The sequence below is a fragment of the Tasmannia lanceolata genome, unplaced genomic scaffold, assembly GCF_043159265.1.
Source record: "Tasmannia lanceolata isolate RefF3 unplaced genomic scaffold, GAP_Taslan_0.1 ptg000012l, whole genome shotgun sequence".
Taxonomy (NCBI): Eukaryota; Viridiplantae; Streptophyta; class Magnoliopsida; order Canellales; family Winteraceae; genus Tasmannia; species Tasmannia lanceolata.
The window spans coordinates 50,078,885-50,094,461 of record NW_027518689.1 but is presented as its reverse complement, the minus strand read 5'-3'; the positions used below and the strand labels follow the sequence as shown (position 1 = coordinate 50,094,461).

Below are 15,577 nucleotides of genomic sequence, written 5' to 3'. Positions count from 1 at the left end.
TTCGGGATGGCGTGCACATGGGAATAAACCCACGTTTTAGGTTTTTATAAGAAAAGTCATATTTTCTATGTTTCCTATTAAATCTTGATAAGTTTAGTCACTTTCCTAATTTGTTTCAATTACAATGTGAGTTTTCTAACTCTATTAGGTATCTTTTATTCTTATCTTATTACTTAAGCTAACTAAAAAGAAAAATAATAAATTTTAATATTGGCACTCATAACCTAATATGACAAAACTCGTAACTATGCCTAATCATAACAGAAAAATGGTCATAACTTGCTCAAATCACTTCCGAATCGCTAAATCTTGGGTTCGTTGGATAGGTATTCGAAATACCTATCTACCGGAAATAAAATCATGTAGAACGGATATGATTTGGTGCCTTAAAAATAGGCTATACCAAAAGTGACGAAAATACATTATGACCGTCGATTTTTAAGATTGTTTAATCTAATGCGGGATAGGAAATACACAAGAATCTTAAGGATTGAGGATCGATCTAATACCTAATTTACATATCCTACTGTCCGAAAATTCAAAATCGTAGATCTAGCCGTTAATCTTTGATCGAAAGATCTACGGCGTAGATTTAATTAGGATTTGAAACTTTATAGGCACTTGGTGGGACCGGGTCATTACATTTTTATTGTGTTATTGACTTCTTATTTAGAGCAAAGATGCCTCATCGTCCTACAAGAAAGAGGAAAAAAGAGTTGATGCGAAGAGATGAGTTGAATCGTAGGAATAATAAGCTAGTTGAGCGAGCAGTTGCACTACTTATGGCTGGTGCAGCTGCTATGTTAGTACTTTGTAAAGAGTACTGCAAAAAGTATCTTGTCAGCGCTCCTTATGAAAGCAATTACTTCACGCGTTGTACGTTCATTACTCATGTCATCGATTCAGATGAACATTGTCATAATTTACTATGGATGAACGTCAGCTGCTTTCGTCAATTTGTCGAAATATTTAAACGGGCAGGAACCCTGGAAGATACAATCTACTGTAAAGTGGAGGAGCAAGTTGCAATCTTCTTGCATATTGTAGCATATAATCAGAGGGTTCGGACTAGTAGAGCATGTGCTAGATATTCAGGGGCAACTATTTCTACGTATTTCAACAAAGTACTAAAGGCAATTTTGAGTATGCAAGATTTCTTCATCAAACCACCGACGGGTGAGACACCATCACAGATTGAGGAGAATCTAAGGTGGATGCCATATTTCAAGGATTGTATCGGTGCAATAGACGGGACATACATACGTATTAAAGTCCCAATTGAAGAAAAACCTAGCTACTTTTGTCGTAATCATTTTATAGCTCAAAATATTTTGGCGGTTGGTGACTTCGACCTAAAATTCAAGTATGTCCTAGCCGGATGGGAGGGTTCGGCATCCGACTCGAGAGTATTAGTGGATGAATTAACAAGGGCTAACAAGATTCCACTTATTCCAGGTACGTTGTATATGACGTAATTCCATTGTAGTAAACAAGTTTCCACTTATTACTAGTTACTGATATAGAATCTTTTTTTATTTGTAGGAAAGTTTTACCTCGCCGATGGCGGCTACCCTCTATTGCAACATTTCATCACCCCGCATTGTAAGATAGCATATCACCTAAATGAGTTTAGAGGGCGGCGTCCACGGATTAGTAATGAGTTGTTCAATCATAGACACTCATCGTGTCGAAATGTCATTGAGCGCACATTTGGCATCTTGAAGAAGCGTTTCAATATTCTTAATGAAGAACCGATGTATAATTTCGAGAAGCAGATTGACATTTTCTTGGCATGTTGTTGCATCCATAATCATATTCGACGTTTCATGCCTAATGATTCTATGGTAGAAGCTGTGGACTGTACGACGAATCGTGGTGCATATTGGGTGTTTTGGTGTATGTCTCCAGGATACAACAACTCCGCTCCAGGAGGTGTGCACTCACGCTACCCAGATGCCTTGCGAATACGCTTATGTAGTAAAAATTAATAGAAATTGTTCAAAAGCACAGAAGCAGAAGAGAGGATGAAAAATTCCAGAGAAGAATTTTTTCCGTTGTTATCCCTCTTTCCAAAGGAGGATTTTATAAACTTCCAAAAGACTCGTCCATAATTAACATAATTAAGGGACACGTTTTAAGACGTTTCCCAACGGTTAGAAATTAACGCAAATTAAGTGGGTGGTTACAAAACATGATTACACCGTATGTCAAACGGTAACAAGTCATGATAAAAATGGTAAAATAATTAACAAATGAGAAGAAAGAAATAAAAGAAAAGTAAAAAGGCTTTGGACCCACGCGCGCGCCAGGCCAGGCCTGGCCTGGCGCGCGCGTGGGTGGTATGGTCTAGCCCACCGAGCAACCCGTCGGCTCATGTGCGAGGAACCCCCTTTTTCTTCTTTCTCATTCACAAGACAAAGAGAGTGAAAGAATATATATGACCACTCTCTTCCCTATAAACTTCCCATCTTGGACTAAAAGTTTTCACAAGACTTTAGCCCTTTTGGAGGGAAGTTCAAATTTTGGTAGAAACATTCAAAATCATAAAGTATGTCCTAAAAGACAAACTACAAAAGACAAAAAGAATCCCCTTTTTGTAATTTTGAATTACTAAGACTTTCTCCTTTTTTCACAAGGAAAGTCACATTGGACAACTTTCTAACTGCACGAATCTTGGTGGAAGATGAGGACATACCACGAGATCCTCCTCAATCAAGGGATGATGACAAAAGAGCAGGAGAGGAAATTAGAGACACAATTACCACACAGATGTGGAATGATTTCAGTAGACGTCATCAACGTTAGGGGATGATACTTCATGTTTGTTATGTTTGTAGCTGTGTGACTATGTTATGTTGGTTCATATTTGATTATGTTGGTTGTATCTTTGTTTTGATCTTTGGTTGTGTTGGTCGTTACTTTATTTTGGATTTTTATGTTGGTTGTAACTTTGTTTTGAACTTTTGTGTTGGTTATAACTTTGTTATGTTATATGGTTGTTTGACTATTTGGTTATCTTGGTGATACGACTCTTTTACACCATATATGTGGTTTCAATCAAAATGAGAACTGCTCCACAAAACATTACGAGGAAGAGGAAGAATGTTATATGGAATGACTAAATGGATAAGGTGCTGGTAGATACCCTCATAGTTCAAATCGCAGAGGGTTATAAAATTCCAAATGGTTTTAAGGAACCCGCTTACGTAGCTGCGACCACTGCAATGAATAAATTCTTCAACCTCAATCTCAACAAGGAGCACATAAAGAACCGCATAAAGACACTGAAACAAACATACAAGAATGTCTGCATCATCCTCACTAGAAGTGGTTTTGGTTGGGACGATGACACGAAAACTGTCACATGCGAGAAATAGGTCTACGATGACTGTCACTGTAAGAAACACTTTCTCACAAGATAACTTTGTTTCTTATAGTATTACCATATTTAATATCTTATTATTTTTTATGGTCCTTGTCACAGGCTCATCCAGAACATAAGAAATTGTTCACTATCCTTCATGTTTTGCATGACGACATGTCCAAACTCTTTGGAGATGAGTTCGCAAAAGGGGCAAAATCTAGGACGCATTCGAATCCAAGCATAGAAAATTTGCAGCCTGTCAGTCTTGATGATATTGGGGAGAACTTCGCAGATGACCAAACCGCCACGTCTCAACGCCCATCATCTCCGACAGAAGATCCCATTAATGGTGGTAGTGAGACATCTCCACTAAGGCCAGTTGGTAGTAGACGACAGAGAACTCGCTAGTGGGGTAGTAGTGGACAGCATGTCGCGTCTTTCATCGAGCGTGAACAAGGTTGCCGATGCGCTCACAGGTTCGAGTGCCCATGGTTACCTTGCACAGCTTCGTGAAGCTGTTAGAGGGGTTGATGGTTTTTTGCAGGAGATCTTGTTGATGACCATGTAGTATCTCACAAAAAATCCATTTGAAGCGCATCTTTTCATCATGTACGAGAAGGACAAGTGTAGACACCCCATTTTGACCGGACCCTAATTCCCCAAAATCAAATAAGGTTCCGAAATTGAAGCCAAAGTATCTTCCCTAAGCCTCATCAGGCCCCTTTTTATTTAGTCTCTTTGTCTTCTCATTAACCTAGAAAAGTAAAAAATAAAAATAAATACTCCTGAGCATTGGTATTGGTACTCCCCTATTGGGGTCCCCCAAACTCCGAGGCTTACCCGTACAATCTTGTTTTGATATTTTTTCGCTAACCCATCTTGTCTTGGTGTTTAAAGAGCCATCAATGGTCGATACTATTTCCAAAATGCCTTGCAAAAATCAAAAGAAAAGAAGAAAAGACAAGTTGGGCTGTGCAAATTTCAAAATTTGAGGTGCCAATATCATTCCCTACAAGAAGAAAGTGATTTGTTTTACTCTTGTTTTACTCTTTGTAGTGTACAAGAATAGTAAAAAATTCTTTGAGGGGCTGTCAAAGTAAAAGAAAAAGGGTGCAAAAATATATCACTTATCTTTTCTTTTAAAATGCCCATTTACCTTTACCCGATCCACCACCATTAGAAATGAAAAAGAGGAATTATAAATTACACTAGAAGGGACTGCCTGTAGGAAGTGATGGGGGTGAGCAAATATATCATTTCCCTTATATGGCCTGATGAGGTTTTTTTTTTTTTTTTTACAAAAGAGAGGAGACTCTCTCGTTGAAAAAAATCAGGGGAGTCCATTATTGAGTGGGGAGTACAATTACCAAATCAGGGGTGTGATAAAATCAGCCCCCACTCTAATCTATAAAATGAGCTCGATTGATTTTTTTTTAAGGGAGGATCTCATTTTTTTTTCTTCTTACCAAAACAGAGAGCAGGAGAGAAAGGGAAAAAACTGAAACCCTAAGCCTTTTTATCTTCTTCTCCGGCTCAATTCCGGCCGGATTCCGACCAAATTCTGGCCGTTCAACCTCTCACTCCACCTTAGTTGTTACATCTCTCTTCTATAGTCATTGATCTAGGTCTTTATCAAACCCCATTTCATTCCCTCCATCAATGCTACCCCAAAACTCTAAGATCTAACTCAATTGCCATAAATTCCGGCCCGGAATCCGGTCGTCCACCATTAAATCCGACCAGCTATTATCTCAACCATTACCATTTCCACTCTATCTTTACCTAGCTCTAGTGAAACCACATCAGCACCTTGCTAATTTTAGATCTGTGAAGAGGAGTAGTAGGTCTTTGATTTTTAAGGATTCTTGAGAATAGAAAGGGGAAAATGAGAGAGAGAGAGAGAGAGAGAGAGAGAGAGAGAGAGAGAGAGAGAGAGAGAGAGAGAGAGAGAGAGAGAGAGAGAGAGATTAAAGAGCTGGAGAGGGATGGATCTCATAGATTCGAAAAAAAGTTGAGAGATTAGAAATCTTGTTGAAATCAGACCATTTTCTTTGGTTTTATGATCATTCTTACCTTAGCTTCGGCTAATTTTATCAGATCTGTTGTGGAGAACCGATTATACTTTTCTTCTCCTGTTGATCTTGCTATTTCCGTTATCTTTTTGCAAGTCTCGGAGGACCTCTGTAGAATCCGGCAATATTCGTATTTTCTAGCAACCTCGGTTACATTCTTCATCTCCGGCAAGGGGGATACGCGCAACGCAGGTAATTTCCTTGCTTTATTGCTTAATTTGTACTTGAAAATGGTTATAATTTGACAAAATTATTTGGTTGCTTACCTGTTTGGATTTTTTTTCCCTTCAAATTTGTTCGGTCAGTTTACAATCTTTTTATTTCGAATTTCAAAGATAATACAGGCTTGGATTTTGAGTAGATAACAATTTACTGTTGTAATGTTAATTTTAAAGGTTTTGAGGTTTCTTATACATTGATTTGGCTTGCTTATGCTGTGTGTCCATAAGCTGTTTTTTTACATGGTCTAATAATGATCAGTACTTGTGTTGGTAGCTCTTATATTTGACAATGGCATTAGATCCTTTATGATTGTATTATGTTTGACCTTGGTACCAACTTGAAAAAGGTACTGCACTGGATGTGTTTGTCGTACATAAGTTTTGATATTAACATCATCATTATCTTCAGGTTGAAAGAATTGTGTAGAAGAGATGGCTGATTTTTTTTATGATAAAAAGGGTGGTATTTTGATTTACCAAGATTACGTTTTAAATAGTTGATGCGCTTGAGCTGAAAACAAGTTGAATATGTTTTGATGAAAAATATAATTTCGTTCTCCCCCGTGAATACATGTGAGCTGAAATCAAGTTGAGTGTATTTCGGTGAATGTATAGATTGTTTTCTGTTGATGAATGTGAAATGATATCAAGTTGCCTATGATTTGGTTTTATTTCTTTTCTTTTGGCATATATGAAATAATATTTGGATAGACACATCCTGATATGTATAAAGCTCATGTTATTACTTTACTGTTGGTGCATATAGAAAATTTTTAGTCTGGTCATGTTGGAATGAGTTTATAACCCAAGTTATTTTATTGGTGGCTGGACTTATAATGAACCTTTGGTCATTCCTAGGACATTAATAGATTAGAAGCTTCAGTATGAGTATTAAACCACTGCAAGGTATATTGATATTATGAGTTCAACACTATCAAACATTGATAATCTTGTGTTCAAATTTATCATTTATTAATTATTATTTTTTTAGTTCTCTGAGAAACTTGATAATATTTTAATCATCCATTGAATAGTAGAGTATAAAGAGGTTGTGATTAAAATATTGAAGTATGATAGCATCACATCAGGGAAGTTACAACAGCATGTTGGGCAGACTTTTAGATAGCAGATAACTAATAACAAGAAAAGTTTACATATCCTTTAAAGCATGGCAATTCTTTCAAAATTATCACCTAAAAGCTTAAGAGTCTAATATTCTTGAATTCAGATGTGTGCATCATTTGTTAATAAAAGTTATCACATTTGCCTGTCCTTTAGTGGAATAATCATAGTTCATTCCTTGGCAAGTCATAATGTCCTTAGGACAATGTTCTATGGTGCACTCTTCTGTATCTTACATACAAGGGCAATGAAAGAGTCATCTAGAGCCCACCCTTTTAGGAGACAAGCTATGTCTCGGTAGAAAGTCAAATCATTTGAAGACAGGCTTTGTCTCATCAGTGAGTCAATCCATAGGAGACTATTCAAGTCTCACAAAGTTGCACCCCTAGGAGACTAGCTCAGTCTCCTGCTAGAGCATTTACCCCTATTTATTCAGAGGCTAGCTTAGCCTTTTAGATACATATCCTGATATATCATTGCAGGGGCGATGATAAGGATACTTGGAGCCCATCTCTGTGTTTAGGAGAGTTGCCCAGTCTCACTAGCATCCTTCTTCTCTCTTCTTCTTTAAGAAGACATGCTTTGTCTAGATAGCACCCTCTTATATAGTTACCAGTTTAGAAAGTCTTTTTCATTAGCATAGGAGTCTATCCTTAGCTAGAGAGTCAGTCCTTCTTTCAGGAGTCAGTCTTATCATCATAGGGGTTAGGATTCAGTCCAACCTATCGTCAAGTCATGTGATTTTTTATTCACTCTTGCAAGGCATAGGATGCTGTCCAACCCTTGCAGAGTCGTGATTCTATCCAATTTTCCCGCAAAGCATAGGATGCTGTCCAACCTTTGCGGGATATCAGGAGTCTTTCCTGCCTTTATGATGATAGGATTCTGTCATCTTGTGTCAAAAATATCAAAAGCACTTGAAAAATATCTGAAAAACCAAAAATCTCAAAAGCTTTGAGTCATTAGGAGTAGTTAGAAAAATCTGTTCCGAACTACGTTGGCTTGATCCCTTCTACAGGGTACGTAGTGCAGCTTGGGATCTTTATCCCAAGTCCAGTCAAACCTTTCAAAATAAACATTTCAAACCTTCAAAAAATACAAAAATTTCCAAAACCTTTTCAAAAAGATTTTCCCCTAGAGTTAGGAGTCTGTCCTAGATGTTTGGGGTATTTTAGAGTTAAGAGTCTATTTTGTTTGTGTTGATATGGTGTGTCTTGTCGTGTGAGTGTCCCTAGAGTTAGGAGGCCTCGAGTCATGGTCGGTTAGACATTTAGTCGAACCGATGGCTAGACCATGATGCATTTAGTTAGTCCATGGTTTTCCTTAGGACACATAGCCTAGTTACACATAGGATATAAGAACCACCTGAATTAGCTTAAGGTCAACCAACTTGCATTAGTTAGGGCATATAGAGAGTCCTAAAAATTACAATTCACTAGAACTTAAGAAATTGTACAAGAAGCTTTAAAAACTAGTCAGGTCTAGTTGATCGAGTCTAGGATAGCGGTCTTAGATGGTTAGGCATCCTTAGTTTAGAATAGGTCATCGAACTACGTTGATTCTGATTCTTCCCGAGGCCGGGATACGTAGAGCAGCCGGGATGGATGGCCATCATGGTCCGAGTCAAGTATCACATTAGAGTTTAGGGTTTGTCGTGTCGAGTCGTGTGTGGAGTCGAGTTTTGTTGTGTTGTGTTTTCTTACATTCATGTACAGACCTTATACCTGTACCTGTAGCATGCATGTGTTTGCCCATCAGAACTTAGACACCGGTTAGGCATGACACTTATAACCTAGCTATTCTTAGGTGACATTTCTTTCATTTCTTTTACTTGTGCTTATTATTCATCTTTGAGACATGCATGATTAGACATACGTCTTCTTGGAGATATATGTTCCCATTTCACATGACTTTCGCCCAAAACTCTTCAAAATCAATAAATAAATGGCATAAGAGACCAGGTGATTACACTTGGACGGATGATGTGCTCTTTGGACCTTCCAAATTCGTAACCAGGCAGGAACCTTCTTTTATATCTCTGGTTATCCATTGCAACAGAGTATAGTATGGGATCCAGGGCCTACTTCATTGCATGACGACTCTTCTTTGTTTAAGGTACGTCTCGAATCTGGGCTAGTCCCTGAATCAAGAGGTATCTCACTTTATATCGCCACTCATGCTGTGAGGGGTACATTTTCGAGAGTTCCTTGGTAGAGCTCTCATTCATGTGGATGATCTAGAGACTTTCTGGGGGCTCGTCCCCCGCCTCTCTCGGATCGGGGTCCACAGGCTGGCGACTCTGCTGGGGAATTCTTTCGAGATATTGCCTAACTCTGTTAAAATGCCATTTTTTACTAATTTTGAAGAAATTTGGGCCAAAATAATGTGAAATAAGAATTTAATCGCTTAGAATCCAGGGGCACCAAATAGGTGTTTTAAATGAGGGATTCACACACTGCACAGTATACATCATTATGTTTTTAATTTATTTTATTTGATTTTATTATTATTGGCTCCATGGGAAAGATACAGTACGTGCCAGATGAGATGTCATTACCCTGATAGGACTGTTTTATTTATTTCCAACCTATGTGCCGGTGCTGCAGCCGTAAACACTGGGCGTACTTGTGTTTACAGTAGCCGATGAGCAATGAAGTATACTATGTATGTCACTCGACGTACTTGTGTTATACATCTAAAGTATGGATCATACGCATAGTGCCCGATCGATTGAGTCCGGAGCCCTACTTTCATTTTACATATATTATGTACATGAATATATTTGCTGATTTAATAAAATCCAATTAGGAGTCGCATGCGCTTATATATGTATTGTATTCATATAGGGACGAACATGTGTTGCTTACACATGTGAAGCCTAGATTTAGGAGCCTTGTCCTATCTATAGACTAGGGTAGCTCACCTTATGTGGCTACAACGCGGTCCTAGTACACTCACATGTCTGTCTTGAGTCATGACTTCCTTGACTCCGCTAGATTAGACTAGGGATGGTGCCCCTGGTTAGGGTGTATATATGTATATATACCTATTTATATTGATTATTAGATTAGGGCCTACTTATTCAGTGATGTTTCCTTATCTAATTCGATCAATTCTATCAATCCATCTTCAAGATTTAGACCTGGTCTATGACCTACTTCTGTCATTTTGTAGCCGTGGTCTTCTTTCTGATCTACTGATCATCTTTGATCATTGATGAAAAATTCAATGTTGCCTATTGTGTCCTTCTCCTTATATCCTTCTCCTATGATTGATTCTGATCTGATTATGTTCCACTTGTTTGATTGCGAGTTTATCTTGCTGACATTCATTCGAGTGTGTGTTCTTGCTGAGAGCCTTACTTCATCTTAACCCTGTTGGCATACCCTTTGTGATTAGCTGCTTCAGACCCTCTCTATATATCTGCTGTGCTCCAAATGCCTTGAGTTTGGTCACTATCCTTTAGACTCATTGACAAATTTTATGTGTGTATCTTACCCTTTCTCCTTGCATAGCAGTTATGCTGCCGAATTTTCTCCAAATACCTTGGGTTTGGTCGTTATCCTTTAGACTTGTTGACAAACTCTATGTGCTTATCTTACCATATCTCTTTGCATAGATGTTATGCTGCCGGATTTTATCCATGGGAGGATATATTCGTATCATCTTTTGTCTCAACTTACATATGGCATTTTCATTCGATTACCCTATACTGAACTATAGTGTTTGTCAATTCCATGGCAGGAGTCTGACCTTGTTGGCTTCACTCATTTGTAGTACTTATTTCTATTCAACCCACACCAGAATCGATGGCTGAATCCAGAAATACTCTGGCCGAAATGAATGAATTGATGAAGTCTATGCTCCAACAGATGAATAATATGAGTGAGGAGATAGTCCGTTTGAAAAGTGATAGAGGTTCTGCTTCTAAAGGACCTGCACCCCAGCAAACTCTGCTTATACCTCCTTCACCCCTGGTGGCAGCTAGGCCTGTTGTACTCCCAGTTGAGGATGACTTTGATGAGGAGCAGTACGCAGAAGAGAATTGTCTCCCCAATCTGAATAGAACTAATAAAAGCAAAGGGATTGTAGACAGACTGGACAAGCTGACTCAAGAAGTAAAAAATATGAGATTCCAGGGTCCTAAGGAGTTGAACATGGCTGACTTCATGATAGCTCCAGGTGTTGTTCTTCCTCCGAAGTTCCAAGTGCCTGATCTTGACAAGTATGATGGGACAGGGTGTCCCACAAGCCATTTGAAGTCCGTCATTCCTCTTCTGCAGCAGCATGGACTTTCTTCAGAGCAGATTGCTCTCGTATTCCCTAGGTCTCTAGTCGGAGCAACTAAGAAGTGGTTCCTGAGTTTGAAGTCTGAAGAGATTAGAAACCTGAAAGATATTGCTAACAAGTTCGTGGAACAGTTTTCCATGGAAGAAGGGATAGATGTAACCAAACGGGATCTGAAAATGTTGAAATAAGGCATGATGAAACTTTCACTTCCTTCATCCGAAAATGGAGAAGGAAAGCAGCTCAGATGACCCATAGATTGTCAGATGAGGATCAAATCAAGATTGTTGTAAAAAACTTATCTCCTCAATACTATCATCACATGGTCATTCAGTATTTCATTGACTTCAATCACCTTATCAAAACTGGAACCCAAGTAGAGGATGCACTGACCAAAGGCCTAAAGACAAGGACCTCAACTGATGTTAGAGACGGAAAGAGGACTATGGTAGGAGCTAAAGAGGTCAACAATGTGGAGACCTCTCGTCAACCTTTCAATAAGGTGGCTCAGAAAGGAAACAAACCTATTCAGAAGTCAGATAAAGAGATTCCTCCATTGACAAAGAATCTTGAAAAAGCTTTAAGAGAATTGGTTGAAGTGGGTAAACTTGAACTTCCTGAACCTTCTCCTCCTCCAAATCCTCTTCCTAGCAACTTTTATGAACAAGACTTCTGTGAATATCATCGAGTTTAGGGCTGGCAACGGGGCGGGTCGGGGCCGGATGTTGGGGTCCCCTACCCCTTCCCCTCTGCGGGGAATTTCCCCCCTCTCCTTCCCCTCCCCTCTGCGGGGAATTTCCCCCCTCTCCCTCCCCTCCCCTCTGCGGGGATGGTGGGGAATCCTCCTCCCCTCCCCGTGGGGAATTCTAATCCCCTTCCCCTCCCCGCATCCTTCGGGGACAAAATCCCCGCCCCGCGCCAACACCACCCCCTCTTTATTCATTGATACACTAATGCTGGGTGTCCCTAATCAACTTGATGCAATTTCAATATATAAAAATGTTATAAACTAACATACTTATAGACGAAGGAGATATATTTCTTACTCTTCAGAAGATAGCAAAATCCCTTGAAGTACTGGCTTGAGTGCCCTCGCAGCAGTCGCACCAACAGGCGTTATAAACCCAAATAGATGGTAACTCGGTTCACCCTACAGATAAGTTGTAAAAACAAGAATAATTAATAGCAGTCCAACAAAAAATGAAAAAATGACAGAGCTTCAAAATCATTAAATCTTCCCACCACTAGCCTGCTGAAATTCATCTGCATAGCAAGTTCTAATCAAATACTTATTTTCTATTGATGAAGATCAAATTCCAAAAGTAAAAAAAAAGAGCAAATTACAAGAGTAAAACAAAAAAGGCTTACCTATATTCCTGGATGTCATTTGATGCTATAGAGCATGGAATACTTTTCATCCAATTAAGAGTGAAAATTGATGAAAGTAAACGAACTAAGTCTCTAAAAAGACTTTATAGCATAAAGATATAATATTAACATAAACATTGTCCAATGATAGTAATAATAACACATTGTCTAATAAGTATTAAGAATAGCAAAAAGATATAAACCAACTGTCCAACTCCACATTATCCAAAAAAAAAAACACGACATTGTCCAAAAAGAACACCACATTGTCCAAAAAGAACATCATATTTTATCCACAAACAATACAACATTGTCCATAGCTTTCCTCTCCATGAGTCACTCTATACTCCCCCCCCCCCCTTGTCCACAGTCTCCACTTACCTAATAAGCAAAACAAAAAAAAATTAGTTCATCTAATAATAAGCTGTCAATATCATAAAAGTGACAAAAAACTTTAATAGTTATGTATACTATAGTACCTCATCATCAACATCATTATCCTAAAAAATAGTGCAATACTGCTGATCATTTACAGAACAAGAACCTTGACCTAACATAAACAAATACATTAAAGACTAATACAACATCATTAAATAATTAAATAAATATTTGATTTGACCATTCAAAAAATAATAATAAATATTTAATGAGATTACCTTGTATCTCTGCCCACAACCAATTTTGAGAACACATTAATGCCTCTATTGTTTCAGGATGAAGGCTATTGCGATGTGGACTCACTACCTCCCACCTGTGCTAAAAGCTGACTCGGAAGCAACTGTAGAAACAAGGATCGCAAGAATATCTCTAGCAATCATCTGTAAGGTGGGATACTTAGGTCCATTCGATTTTCACCAAGCCAACACATCGAAATCAGGGGTTCTAGGCAAAACGTTTTCCTCTAAGTAATGGTCCAATTCTGACTTTCCTTCATTATTATTTACTTCTTGTTCCATAAAGATGTCATACTCCTCAAGATAATCCGAAGGATTGTGAACATTGCGTTGAGAAGAAGATGAACCATAGGCTTGATAATGTCCTTCCTTAAATTGATACTCCCATAGCATATCATAACAAAAATTTTGAATTCTCCAAATTTCATCTTTAGAACCATCTCCATAAATCTTAGGAAACAAAAAATTTAGCAACCCCATCTTATATCTTGGGTCTAAAACAATTGCTACTCCCATAATACCGTGAATGACACTCCAATATTTATCAAATTTATCACGCATTTTTTTGCCATCTTTTCTATAACATCTTTTCCACATATGACCCACTTAGATAACTCAATTTTCAGCTTACAAATTATTGGAAAATAAATATTTGCAGTGGGATACTGTGTCCCGGAGAATGAAAGTTTTGAAGTGTAAAAAAATTGTAACTTTTCACAAATTTCTTGTGCCATCTCCCATTCATCCTCACTTGGCAAACATTTATATTGTGCCTCCCGATGCTTTAAACGATAGAATACTTCTCTATATATCAAAGCAGTTTCAAGCATTAAATATGTTGAGTTCCAACGGGTCTTGCAATCAAGAGCCAACTTCTTACTACTTGGAATGCACAATTGGCGCGATGCTTCTTCAAATCTTTGCACTCTTTTAGGTGATGCACTCCAATAACCGACGCTTTCACGAATTTTCTCGATTGCTTCCCTTATCACCGATAAGCCGTCTTGTACAATTAAATTCAAAATGTGTGCACAACACCGCATATGGAACAATGTACCATATAACATTAGCCTATTCCTTGGAAGCTTAATCAATAGATCATCAATAAGTGCATCATTAGTAGTGCAATTATCAACCGTCAAAGTTGTTAACTTCCTATCAATATTCCACTTATAAAAGGAATCCACCAACACCGCAGAAAGGATTTCCTTAGTATGTGGACCAGGCACATATGCAAACCTAAAATATAACATTAAAAAGAATGCAATATTATAAGTAAAACAAGAATTATAAAAATATGAATTATAAAAAGTAAAAAATTTCAATAAGATAATACCTTATGATTCGACTTTGCAATACCCATGAGTTATCAATGAAGTGTGTTGTAATAGTCATATATCCCTTGTTTTGATTATTTGCAGTCCACATATCACAAGTGATGGCAACTCTACTTTGACTTTTGTTTAACAATTTCATTGTCTTCTCCTTCTCATTGTCGTAAATGTTCAAAATGTCCTTAATAGTGTTCCTCGAAACAACCTTGAACAAAGGTTGAATAGAGTTGCAAAATCTTCGAAACCCATAATGATCGACCATAGAAAGAGGATATTCATGCAAAATAATCATAGTTGCAAGATCCTTCCTCCCCTTCTTTTGATCAAAATGGTAAGTAGTCAATGTCATTTTCTTATCCTCATACTTCTGGGATCCATCAAGTATCATTTGTCCTACATCAGGAGACTTTCGCCTTGGACAAATTCTATAATGATCATGCAAATGCTTTGTCCCATTCTTTGCACCACCAACAAGCTTTCTACTACAATAGTTACACTCCACTTTATCCTTCCCATCAACTTTTACTTTCTTGAAGTGCTGCCATACAACTGATGGAGACCTCCCAAGAGTTTCATTAGGATGTGAAGGCACATTATGAGGTTTATCATCAGATCTGGGTGTAATATTGGGAGGACTTGAACAAGGGGTATCAAAATCTGCCGAATCAAGAAATTTGTGGATTGAGATATTTGTTGGAGCTTCAGAGATTTGTTGATTGCTACCATCTTCTGACAATTTTCTTTTAGAATGTAAAGGGCTTTGATTACCCTCAGGAGATGACATTTTTCAACCTAAGAGAATGAGCATTTAAAATTATGAATTAAAATCAAGGGCCATCATTACGCATCGACAAAATCATTAGCACTCCTAGAAATATGAACAAAAGAAATATTAATACCTTTAAACAATTAGACAATTATCTTATCTCCTCTTCATGGGCCATCACTAATTCACTATTACCTTTCACTCCACAAAGTGATATTAGAGAGGTATTTATCCACCTCATCAAGATCGCCTTTCATTTTATATTTTGACAACATATTGTTAGTCCAAAACCCTCTTCATCGAAAAAAATACACGCAAAAAAACAGAGATCAGAACCCTAGATCTAGGAAAAAAATCCAAAAAAATATA

General features: G+C 37.9%; 2 protein-coding genes across 2 annotated transcripts in view; both read left to right on the top strand.

Moving 5' to 3' along the window:
• LOC143887440 (NDR1/HIN1-like protein 13) overlaps window positions 1-15,577 on the top strand; it is a 77,279-nt gene that overhangs the window by 45,104 nt on the left and 16,598 nt on the right. The gene's annotated exons all lie outside the window — the stretch shown is intronic.
• Window positions 681-1,988, top strand: LOC143888917 (protein ANTAGONIST OF LIKE HETEROCHROMATIN PROTEIN 1-like). Its single transcript, XM_077393299.1, has 2 exons — window positions 681-1,455; window positions 1,543-1,988. Exons 1-2 carry the CDS (start codon window positions 681-683, stop codon window positions 1,986-1,988), a joined length of 1,221 nt encoding a protein of 406 aa, XP_077249414.1.

Bases quoted from the DNA above. Each gene is read 5' to 3' on its own strand.
- LOC143888917 (XM_077393299.1), top strand. From the start codon at position 681: ATGCCTCATCGTCCTACAAGAAAGAGGAAAAAAGAGTTGATGCGAAGA. The intron at 1,456-1,542 runs GTACGTTGTATA...TTTTATTTGTAG, and splicing joins CAAGATTCCACTTATTCCAG to GAAAGTTTTACCTCGCCGAT.